General features: G+C 39.2%; 1 protein-coding gene across 3 annotated transcripts in view; it reads right to left on the bottom strand.

The window, feature by feature from the left end:
* The window catches only part of LOC124172630 (transcription factor A, mitochondrial-like), a 42,850-nt gene that overhangs the window by 9,396 nt on the left and 20,393 nt on the right, over positions 1-13,061 (bottom strand). For 2 of the 3 annotated variants that reach the window (XM_046552079.1, XM_046552077.1), the window contains one exon: positions 5,130-5,917. In XM_046552079.1, coding sequence (XP_046408035.1) covers positions 5,684-5,917 — 234 coding nt within the window. In that variant the 3' untranslated portion in view covers positions 5,130-5,683. Of the gene's footprint in view, positions 1-5,129; positions 5,918-13,061 lie in introns of those variants that run through there. The other variant, XM_046552078.1, reaches the window with a different exon arrangement.

The raw sequence follows: 13,061 nt of genomic DNA, 5'->3' as shown, positions 1-13,061 counted from the left end.
AAAGAAGCCTAATAAAATGTTAATATTTGGCATTCTTTCACCTGCGTAGGAAAATCTCCGGCGAAAATACATGTCTTTCGTCTCCTGGGTAAAGAAACGTACAAACGCACGTTTACCTCTTTGGTAGGGAAAATGTTAAAAGTATTAGCAGAAGTCTACTAAGTACAGTGCAATCTCGTTAAAGTGAATATGGGTTATTGCAATACCCCCACCATTACGAGAGATAGCCGAGGCACCGTCACGGGTTATTGCGATACCCCCACCATTACGAGAGATAGCCGAGGCACCATCGATTGACCTTATAATTAGCTGGCAAAAAAAATTCGATTTTATGAGGCCCTTCTGGAGCTGGTTCTGGGTTCAAAAAATCATGTATCCCTCTATTCTTAATTGTGGTACATGTTAATTAACATGTACTGCAATTTAATTCTTTGAAAATGAAATGAGCACACCTGATTGTTTCACCATAAAAGTCAATGTGAGGTTACTGAAAATCTTGAGGCAAAACAAAGCTTTAGATCATCCTACTTAGGATGTTTCTGCAGTTGACATTGCCCTTCAATTGTGACAAAGTTGGGAGAATAAATACTTTCTATTGCTCACTATGTGACGGTGAAATTATTCCAAAATTCTACCAGAAGTCAGATCCATCTATAATGCAAATAAAAACCACTAATAAGAATCAGTAGACCCTCGTTATTACGCAGTTCGCGGGACCAAAAAACCGAAGGTACGTAATAACGAAGTTTGCATGGACGTTTCCTTAAGAAATTGTCGAAAAAAAAACTATATGAACAAGACGATTGAATTACGCGGATATATAAATATAAAGGAAAATTCGTTTCAGTTTCTCAACTGAAAAATGCGGCAGACGTAATGGAGGATTGATATCTTCCCGAATACAGTAAGTCCTCAATATATGTACTAGATGCGTTCCAAGGCCTTGTTCCTCAATTTATAAACCTACGGTCCGGCCGCCGAAAGTTGTCCGATGACAGGCAGAATGGTCTAGGTCAGGGCAGCATTGCCAGGTAAGAAAGAGAAATGCCTACAGCTCCGTGGAGAAAGGAGCCGGAAGTGACTGCGAGTGTGAAGGACCCAGAGGAAAATCACTTGTTTTAGTTATTCGAAAGAAAGGGCATGTTTTCGTGGATCAGGCTTATTTCGGTGCTCTTTACGCATTTGAGAACGTTGTATGACTAGGCGATAGTGTGAGGTGCGTCTGGGGGACAGCCATTGCCTGAAAACCGCGGTGGTGCAGAGTTTTCCGTCCCTCCTATTCTGCCGTCATCGGACAACTCTCGCCGGCTATGCCATTTTTCTGAATTGAAGGCGGCTGACCTTGAGCATGCTCACAACCCACACACTCTTCTAGCCAATCACAGGAGAGCGACAGGAGAAAGTGTGGAAGAGCCCGCATTCTCTCTCCAAACTCCGTGCAGTGCATATCACTCTCCAGCTGGCAGTGTTACCAAACCGAATCTTTGGAGATCGCTTTGGCGCTCGTTCTGCCACCCCCGAAAGTACCGTTACTCCCAAGGCTGTCAACGCCGGTCGGCCGGATGGAGGGGAGCGTAGGGGAAAAGGGAAGGGAATGGAGGGGAACGGAGAGGTGGAAGGGGCAGCGCTTCTGATTGGCTACTTGCTATTTTCCACCCAGCCGAATTCAGTTCAGAAAAATGGTATAGACAGTATGCAAGGCATCGAAGAGTACGGTTATCCTGCAGAATGTGACACCATATAACAATTTTGCGCTAACTCGTGATTGCGACAAACTGATCTAGCTGGGCATGCAATGCTGTGGGAGCCGAAAAAGTCACTCTCCGTGGCAAGGACGAAATGCTGTGAAAAGTTCCTAACTTCACTCCGAATTCAATGGTACTTTCTTCAGATTATGCTCAGAGTGCGAGTTCCTCCACGCCGCATGGCGTAGCAACGGCGAAATCAAAAGACGCCAAATTCGAAATCTTTGAATGCTGGTATCTCTGAAAGTTCATAAATCGAATGTGCGTAGGAAGAGTACACAATATTTACGAACTGTAATAAGTCGGTCACCTTAATTCCCCAGGAATGAAGCTAATTATATGAAGTTGCGTGATTGGTGAAGAAAGAATCATAATTGACGCTCTTGGTCACAGTACACGAAGAGAACTTAATCGTGGCGCGATTATCAAAACTTAGCGTAGTGAATATCAACCCAAATGCCATTGTTCATGCGTGGAACTTAGTAAAAAAGTTCATTTTGTAACCGCTGGGACCAGGACTGAGTAATATAAGACACGGTATCAGGCGTTATTTTGTGGAATTGCTTCATTATTGAATGAAATAAAATAACTTTGTTTTATTCAATGCCGGGACTGGGGTTCATAATTTCGTAAAAATGAAATTTTCGTGATAACGTTTCTTTTCCTACAGCTGGGATAGGCCTTTTTGTTGGGACCAAGATTTGCTTCGCAATAACGAGAACTTCGTAATAACGTTGTTCGTATTAACGAGAGTCTACCGTACTATGTACCAATCCAGAATTTCTACTATAAAAAGGGATTGCACCATAACAAAGCAATTTTTTACAGAAGGGGGGAAATCAGCTGTAAGGCCCAAGGAGGTCAATACACAGGAGGCGCTGTAGTCGAGTTTTTAGCATAGTCATAATCCCACCATCTTGGTTTGAGCATTTTCGGACTTAGTCTCAAACATTGTATGTATTGAACCCTTTCACTGACATTCCATTTGGGGTGGGATGTACGAAGACTGCCAAGGCTTTTGTCCGGAATTAGCATGGTTTCAGATTTTAAATTATTATAAGTACTTAATTTTATTTAATGCATCTAGATTTTTTCTCAATACTAAGGATACATTTATAGCTTAGAACCATATATAAATTATGCGGGTTTACTTAAATTGCAGCTGTTGAAAAAGCCACAATCACGAAAAAAAAGTCAAATAAGTCGGGCCGATATATCGCTCGGTGGCGGTTAACCCTTAAACACCCAGTGTTGCTTCTAAGCAACATATAATTCAAAGATCTGAAATTCGTAGGGTATGCATTTTATTTAGGCATCCTCATTGAAAGCTATATCTTCAGAGTAAATATTTACGCCACAAGATGATGATAGGTGAAAATATCGCTTTGTCAGGGGAGAATGAAATGAGGCATGCTGAAAGGTTAAAAATTTTCGCTGACATTCTGGTAGTTATGAAGATTTTTTTCGTTTAGTATCATTAAATCATGTTTTATTATATGCATTATTAAAATACATTCTTGAATTCAATTATCATAGAAAACACAAGCTGATTACATGGTTTCTATTGGCTTTAAATTTGATTCAAAATTCGTGTTGCTTCAAAGCAACAATGGGTCTTCAAGGAAGGATGGGTAAATATGGGACATGAAGGCAATCTTGCATAGTAATGTGGTGATTCTTTTGGCGGATTCTTAATACGCACTTATAGTTAGCAAACGTAAAATGCAGACGTCTGGAAAGGAGGACAATATCACCGACATCCTAGATGAACTCAGTTATGGCAACATATCAGAGTACAGAAATGACCTTATCGGCATCACTAGAGGTGATGAAAGGGAAGAGAGAATACACATCCCAAATATGTGATCTGTCACTGGAAGATACTGCTTGTAAGAGTAGTACCACCTTCACAGGTACCATATGCTCCACATTACTACTTTTTGTACTACTGATCCAAAGAGATTTTCACCATTATGAATGAAGAGTAATCCCTTTACAGTCAATCACCAAAACAACAGTGTGGTGTTTTACTCATCTCTGGAGGAAATGGAGTAGCACATTAGTATTATCCTACTATTGGGAACAATCAAAATGTCACATTTCAATGTACTGGGTAGACGAAACTAAGTTTATTTTTATATCTATCGTGGATGTTATGAGTTGCAATCGCTTTCTGTTTTGATGCGGTATTTACATTTCGTGAATAACAACCACCAAAAGCCCAAGAATCATCCTTAACATGGACAATTGTATCAATAGGGTGGTTTCCTATTATTTTTTTATTGCCTAAATCGAAAGATTATTACTCCTGGAGTACACATTTCAGGCATTTAGATGTAAAATGATGATATCTATTTTTTGCAATTAAATTAAAAGTGAAAATTTTCAAGTGCATGAAAACGCGATGGCTAAGTATGAATGCCGAGAGAACTCACTCTTGAGTGATGTGGTTCTGGTTCCAGCTGCTGCAAGTGAGGTGACCTTGGGGCGAGACTTTGAGCGCTGATACGACACAGGATGCTAGCAGGTAGCAGAGTAGCCTCCTACCTGGTAGCACATGGCTTAAATAAGAATTTTTAATACAATATCAAACAAACTAGGTCCCTATGATGTCACGTGGAGTGGCATCCCATGGGCGCCAATCTGGCCTTTTTCAAATGAGAATAAAAATTAACCATTGGAAAAAATAATTTGTATATTATGAGTACAATAATTGTGGGTAACGAATTGCAATCAATGCTGTTTTCTTTGATGAAGGAAACTACCCTAATGAGGCCACTTATTCCATTCCATTGACGAGCAAATGATTACTTTCAAGGGGTGGAGCCAATGGAAAAAATATATCAAAAGCAAGGCGCGCAAGTAGGGTTTCTCAGTTTTAAAGAGAGCTGCCCAGTCGGGACTCCAGTACAAAATTGAAATATATACTGGGAAGGGAACCTGTGAAGATGCACTTTTCGGGTGACGTTGAAATGGGTCTGAGGAGCCAGAGTATCAAAATTTCAAAGCATATTTTGATAATTGGTTTTCTTCCCTTCAACTAACAATAGCTCTGAAGGACAGAGGAGTACTTAGATACAATTCACTGTCGTAGAATGTGGAAATGTCCTCTTTCCTCAGAAGCTATCCTCAAGTCATATGGGAGAGGAAGTTCAGTTTGGTGAATTCGAATTACTTGTAATGTTGCCATTTTCCAGTGGTCTGCAGCCATGTTTTTAGCAAAGCTAACAAAATCGTTATTTTTCATCGCAGAAACACGGTTCAAAGAGGTACTCGATTGATTGATTAGCAAGAGTGGAATGCAAAATATAACTTTTTGTTGATCGGATTGATTGGTTGATTTTCAAATTGCAGTCAGAGTGGTCACTTTTTGGGAGGGAGGCCCCTTGCTGGTAGGGTCGATGAGACGGGTCATGCTTAGGTGAGCTCATCGAGGATGGGGTCCCAGAATAGTGACCCTTTGGAGGGTGTACCACGCCCATTATTGAAGTACCTACTCCATGGGCCCACGAAACGCATTTTAACCCTTTCGCCGCATGTGAGGAGAAGGTTTTCGGAGATTGAACAGCAGCGATAGAGTTCACTGCTGGGGCCATATTATAAAAAACTTGGTGAAAACATTTTAGTTACGAAACAAGAAATGAAGTTTTTTTGGATCCTTTGAATTTCATGCATTAAGGTTCTAAGGAATTATAGGTACACTATGAATGAATAAGTAAGTAGTCACTGAAAAGTGGAACTATTCTAGATGCACCACAAGGCCACCCACTATTGACAATTATCGCACACTTGGCACTCGGCAGTCTTTGATTTGCAGGAACTTAGGGTCCATGTCATTTTGACGATGAAATGATGTTGACTGAATTTTGGGCTCAATGAGAACTTTCATTCAATGGCCAATACCAAGTCACCAACAAAAGGGTGCGTGACATGCAAAATTACTTGTTTTTTTCCACTGGCCTAGTTCTGAATGTTTTCCTGGAGGTAACCTTTGGCTCAATAAGAGCCTCACTTCTAACAAGATCAATGTGTCCCATTCTTATCATTCTCTCCTCCCATTCCTGAATTTGCCGTCGATGGCTTTCCATGGCTGAAGAAAACTGTCTATGGTACGTGGCTTTCAGTTCAGGAGGCATATCTGACCATTCCTTCCCCAACTTGCTCACCCATTCCTGAAAGAAACAGATACAAAGATTAATGTTACAAAGACACAAGATAAATCATCTAAAATCATAATAGGGGGGTTCCCTATTATTTTTTATTGCCTATATCGGAAGATTATTACTCCTGGAGTAAATATTTCACACTTTTAGATTTTTAAATGACGATATCTGTTTTTCTCGATTATATGAAAAGTGAAAATTTTCAAGCGCACGAAAACGCGACGGGTAAGGAAATCTCTCTGTGTGACATATTTCTGGTTCCCCCTCCCACCTTGTGAGGTGACCTTGATCGAGGCTCTGAGCGCTGATAGGACGCAGGATGCTAGAGGGTAGCTGGGTACCTTGCTGGCTGGTAGCGCTTGGCTTAAAAAAGGTTTATTTATGCCTTATCAAACAAAGAAAACTTTCCGACCTTAGCCAGTTTTAATAGGTGATTATTAAGACATGTTTCCCTGAGCTCTGCGCCTCATGCATGCATTGGCAATCTCAGACGATGTATAACTCCTATCTTCTCCTATAGAAACTAGGTCCCTGTGACGTCACGTGGGATAAAAGGGAATAGGTTGGTTTCCTATTTTTTTTATTGCCTGAATCGAAATATTACTACTTCTGGAGTATGTATTTTACGCTTTTAGATTTTTAAATGACGATATCTATTTTTCGCGATTAAATGAAAAGAGGAAAATTTCAAGCACGGGAAAATGCGACGGCTAAGTATGAATGCTGGGTCAACTCCGTGTAACGTCATTCTGGTTCCTGCTGTCGCCATGTGAGGTGCCCTTGGGGCGAGGCTTTGAGCGCTGTTACGACGCAGGATGCTTGCAGGTAGCGCTTAGCATAAATAAGGATTATTAATGCCTTATCAAACGAAGAAAACATTCTGACCTTAGCCAGTTTTAATAGGTGTTTATTAAGACATGTTTCCCTGAGCTCTTTGCCTCATGCATGCATTGGTAATCTCAGACGATGTAAAACTCCTATCTACTCGTACAGAAACTAGGTCCCTGTGACGTCACGTGGAGTGGAATCGCATGGGCGCCAATCTGGCCCTTTTCAAATGAGGATAAAAATGGACCATTGCCATTCGTCTAAACCGGTATTTCTAAAACGAAATAATTTGTGTACTATGAATACAGTAATGGTGGGTAACAAATCGCAATCAATGCCTTTCGGTTTCTTTGATGAAGGAAACTACCCTATTTAAGTTCTCAATTTCCAAGAGTCACACCCTCCTGTTTTGTGTGCATGACAGCATCACATCAATAAAAATCACATTCTTGCAATGGCTCAATTACTTCTTAGTCTTATGTCAACACTATACTTGAAATTAAACTTGATGGAATGTGATATAAAGGAGGGTATTTCATTAGAATATTAAAACCCATATGAGATGCGGTGAAAAAAATCCTCAGTATTAAAATAAGCTGAAGCAGATATATGTCGCTATTTTCTTTTGAATTACTGCAAGAACAAAATAATTTGTACTTGTCAGCATGACTGGTAAGCTACATGGTAGACTCGTTATTATGAAGTTCACAGGACCGAAAACCCGGATGTGTGTTATAACAAAGTTTGTATTCTCGTATTTTTGGAAACTTTCAAAAATACTTATTATACACACGATTAGATTAAGCGCAAATATATAAAAATGAGAAAATACGTTTCAGATTCTCCATAGAAGAATGCGGCATGATGCAATCGAGGGTTGATAACTTCCCAAATGCAATAATACTTTGACTAATGAACTAGATGCATTCTCAGACCTAGTTTATAAGATGATAAACCTATATACCTATGTAGAGAACGACGATTTACTTCGTAATAACGAGAACTTCGTAATAACGTTGTTCGCATTAACGAGTCCTCTGTACATACCACACATTAAAAGTAATTGTTATAAAATAACTTGAATAATTTTGTAAATGAAGATAAGTTTTTGGAATTCATCCTCATAATAGGGTGGTTTACTATTTTTTTAATGCCTGAATCAAAAGATTTCCTGGGGTACGTATCTCATGATTTTAGATTTTTAAATGTAAATTTTTTGCCATTTTATTAAAAGTGAAACTTTTCAAGCACCTCAGTTCATGCTCTTAGATTTTAAAATGACTATATCTACTTTTTTGCGATTTAATGAGAAGTGAAAATTTTCGAGTGCACGAAAACACGACGGCTAAGTATAAATGTTAGGAAAAGCCCCTGTGACGTCCAGCTGCTGCTGCGTGACACCACCTGGGTACGAGTCTTTGAACCCCGCTACGACACAGACTGCTTGCTGCCGAGTATAGCCATAGCCTAGAGTACCTTGCTAGCAGGTAGTGCTTGGAATAAATAAGGACAATTAATACGCTATCAAACGAGGGATACAGTGAGTCCTCGTTTAACGTCACTTACCGCTCCTGAAAAATGTGACGATAAACGAAATTACGTTAATCGATGCACAATATCCGATAAGAAACGATGTTAAAAGTGAATATCAGCTACTAGACCTCACAATTCCTACGCGAAAAAATTAAAGCGTATCATATCTGGGTAATTTTTTACGATGGGAATGCCAAACTATGGCATGAATACGAGTTCCTGTCTTCATCAACGACAATAGCAGCAGCGACATACATCCTTCTCTATTTTTGTATCTTCCTGCATTTGCTTTTCGGCTTCGCTATGGTGGTCACCCGGTCGAGCGTCGTCTGGGCATCATCATCGCTGAAACATCGTCGCAGTTACAGGAAACAAGATTATTGAGAACACGGCGAAAAAAGTGATGACAAATAATCCGAGTTCTACATGGAAAAATTCCTTGAAATCACTTTTAAGGTTCCAGAAAACCATTATGTCAAGTAAAATTTGCTAAAACTTAACTTGACATTTACGCACCTACCGAAGAATTCATTTGGCAGAAAATTTGCAATAAACGTAATCGCAAGTGGCAATAAACACACACCGTTTTACACTTCGTTTACAGTGACTGTATTACCGCCCACAAAACGTACAACCTGCAACGCCTGCCGCTTCGCATTTTTTCTCGCGCGAAATTTAAAAGACCTGACGTAATCGCGAAGCAAAGGGGCGATAAACGAATGACGGTCTCAAAATTTTCGTGACGTTATCGCAAATTGACGTTAAACGGGGTGACGTAGAACGAGGACTCTCTGTACTTTCAGATCATCGGAAATTTTAATAGGGAAGTAAGAGACGTTTCCCTGAGCTCTGTGCCTCATGCATGTAGTGGTAATCTCAGACAATCTAAAACTCCTGACTACTCATATAAAATCTAGGTCCTTGTGACGTCACGTGGAGTGGCATTGCATGGGCATCAATCTGTCCTTTATCAAATGCAGTTAAAATTGACCGTTAACATTCGTCTAAACTGGGATTTCTAAAACCAAATAATTCGTATACCATTTCAAATCAACCAGGCCCTGAAACCCACCAGTTCGGATTTTAAAGAAACATTCCATGGTCATACATTATGGTATAATTAGAAATTGTGCACAACTTTAGCCTCCAACTGTCAATCATTAACGAAATATGAGCAATTGAAATTTGGGCGTGACCCCTACATTGCCGCAACGTGCTACACATGGTGATTTTTATTTTCATCCATAACTCCATTCCTGTGAGATGAAAAGGCATGATTTTTTTTTCTAAAGCTAAGTGGTCCATAATGATCCCACCATTATCATTAAATATTCTCTTCATGGAGTAATTCAGCTGCAAAAAAATAAAGTTTACAAAAAAATCTTGCTTGTACCAATTTTCATTGCCAGCATCCACAGGGAAAGGCCATGCAAGTACAGACTCATGGTTCAGTTTAAAGTAATCATTAACCCTTTTAGTGCGGCGGGCCGATATATCGGCTTTTGCTGCTCGGGCGAAAAGTGCGGCAGGCGGATATATCGGCTCTTACGTAGTACATTATTTAATTTGCTATAACTTATTACATTAATATATCTTGTTTCAGTAAACGTAAAAATATTTTGTCTATAATAACCAGTTTAACATCAATAATAAAAAAATGCTTACGTATATGTAATAAAATAGCTTTGTAATGTTATTTTACCTAGTTGCTACATTTTATGCAAATACCCTCCGCATTTCTCGCCAGTACCCCAAGAAGATGGATAGCACTAAGAGGGTTAATGTATGATCAAAGATTCTTATGAAAAATAATCGTGAGACAGAGGTTCCTTTTAGTAAAACAAATATTCATGGTCAAGGGAAAAAAATTGCTCTTTTTCAAGGCACATAGATATTACACAATTTAGAGGAGATGTAAGCTTATACTCATGATTAAACAATATTAGAGCATGCATTATCTCACGATAGTGCACGCTACTGGCTCTTAGATTAGGAAACAAATAAGCAATCATGTGAATGTACTCCCCCACGTACTGCTAATTTCATGCTATCCGAACTATTCGAGAAGAGGTAGATTTAATAAAAAAAAACTGCATGACCGATGGTAAACTATTATATTTTACATTCCTTTAATCTCAGTCCAAAGAGCAGATACATTTCTTATCCAGATGTAGTGACATCACAGAAATGTACATTATCAAATGTCAAAAGGAACTGTTGTCGATTGAATTAAGAAATTTCTCAGGTACTTCACTCTTTCAATGTTTCATTTAGTGATGCATTGGAAATTTAGGTATAAACAGTACAACTTAGTTACAACCTTGATTTGAAAGTGAGCCTCCTCTTTTTAACTGGCTGACCACATTCTAAGATGTCTTAGTGTTTTTCACAAAGTCTAAATATTTTTTTAAATGTTGGCCACTTCCTCAAGAAGTAGTATGACCTCCCAGAACTTGTGGTTGCAGGATAATTAAGCACACACAATATGTGTCCTAGTGTTACACAGCAAAAATTATATCTCTCTGGCCAATAGAATGAAGGTGAGGGCCCTTTAGGTGTCATGAATTTAACTGAAATATCACCCTCTTCATTGTTAAGATCTTCCACTAGTTAAATGTACCACAGTGCTTGCTGTAAATACAAGCTGCATATGAACCAACAGCCAAATTATCTGGAAAATCCACTGTTTCAGAACAAAAATCAAATATAATGCTGTACTCGTCATCCAAGCCAGTGAACTTTGCAGCGGCTTTTCTATCCAATCAAGGCACAAAATGATGGAAGTTTCTTGTGCCTGGAATTGTTTTTGGCTTAGTGGATATTTCAAGAAGTTTACTATGTGACCAAGCCACATCACTAGACTTAATGTAATGGATGTTGATGTTTTTCACATTATCTCCACATAATTCATACATCCAACTACTGTTTGTTATTTGCTGTGCCATTCGTTTGATGGTAGCAAATATACCATCACAAGAGGACTTTCCATGGCATGTGGAATAAAAAGACCAGGTTGCATTCATTCCATAGTCATTATAATAATGGCACAAATTTATAAAATTTGTGGTTTTTATATTGCCCAGCACATCCATCTGTGAAGTACTTAACCTCTTGGATCACAGGCGAAATTCTCTTTAAAAATTCTGTTAGGTGACATTGCACTTCCGTAACAAAGGCAACATCATGGTTAATGTCATCAGATATGAAACAATAAGATGAGGAAGTGAGAGTACCATCTTTCTTAACAGGGAAATCAAGCCAAGGTGGATGATATATTGGTCCACTGCTAACTTTGAACTTCATTCTGAATTTAAAATGAAAAGTTTTCACTAAAATCCATTACGATAACTGCCTTTTCATGACTGAGGGTTTCTTTGTTTATTTTGAAATATGAGGATTGTTCTTTATTGGCGTAGTAATGTGGTATCAGTTTATTCATTTTGAGGCATAGAATATCCAAGAGTCCATCAATGGGTGACGTTAACAATGGAAGTACTGTTCTGTCAGTGGAAACCCACTACAGTGGAACCCCGATTTATCGTTCCCGCATTAATCGTTTTCCCGCATTCATCGTTCGCCGCTCCTGGTCCAAATTTAAGTTCCATAAAGACAATGTAATTTTTTCCCACATCTATCATTCCCTGAAGTATCATTTTCCTGCATTGATCGTTTGAAGATCGCGGTCCCGTTGTATAATTTTCCCGCATTCATCGTTTGACAAAAATATGACGAAGTGTTTACAACGTGTATTTTATGGCTAATAACGAGAGATACAAAGTTTGAATCTTCCCCAGGAGATTGAAATACATTAGGGAGAAGCTGAGTGCCGTGGGATAGTCACATTATCGCATTTCCCAAGATCCAGTATCCCCCTCCATTCAGCACTTGCCTCTCCTCGTCTGAAGCTTTCCTCTTCTCCGAAATAAAAAAAAGGTCCTAGCTCGAGCAGGGATTGTATTACGAAGACCTTAGCTTCGAAAGAAAATATCTAGTTACTCGAGAACAAAAGAAACCTTTTTCACGCTTCCCCCTTTCTCGACCGCTGACTTTTTTTTAGCTGACTCGCTTCAAAGATCCTCTGGAGGTCAACTGCTGCATGAATCACCGATTAGCCCAAAAGGTGTGTAAAAATGATTTTCCGCAATTGGTATTATACATTTATTAGATTGAGATATTAGTGATGTGCACGTAATTCAAAAAAGAATGATACCAAGCACAAAGAATTTATAACGTTATTTAACCATCTTAAGCAAGGAAATATTTGGAATAATAAGAGATGGTGATTTCTGGCGAATATCGATATCCTTGCAGCTGATAGTGAGCTTCACGGCAGTTGATGCGGATTTTTTTTCAAAAACTCTGCTCATCTACAGCTACGCTACTTATTGTTACAAATGAGTGGGTAAGCTGCCTTCTCCATAGAATAAAAAAATTTGTGCAGCCTTATGGTAATGCTTCACCCTCTGCAGTAAGCTCTGCTTACGCCGTACGCGATAGCATTAGTACCGAACTTCACCTCGAACGAGCGGTTCCATACTTTCCAGGGTGGGTTGACTTAAAACCGGCGAGTGTTTTCCGTGTGGGTTCAATAGAGTCCAGTTTCATTTTTATTAGTTTTATTTTCATTCGTCTTCGGACCATGGCCCTTCCGAAGACACGAGTGAGAACTTTAAAAGATAGACTGAAATCAATTTAAGACGAAGAAAAGAATCTGGACTAGAAATGCGTGAATATTACCGCACGCCTCGGTATGTCCGCTAGTACATGACGGCAGGGGTGGGGGTAGAGCGAG

Source organism: Ischnura elegans (assembly GCF_921293095.1).
Source record: "Ischnura elegans chromosome 13 unlocalized genomic scaffold, ioIscEleg1.1 SUPER_13_unloc_2, whole genome shotgun sequence".
Lineage (NCBI taxonomy): Eukaryota > Metazoa > Arthropoda > Insecta > Odonata > Coenagrionidae > Ischnura > Ischnura elegans.
This window is presented reverse-complemented; position numbering and strand designations above follow the sequence as displayed.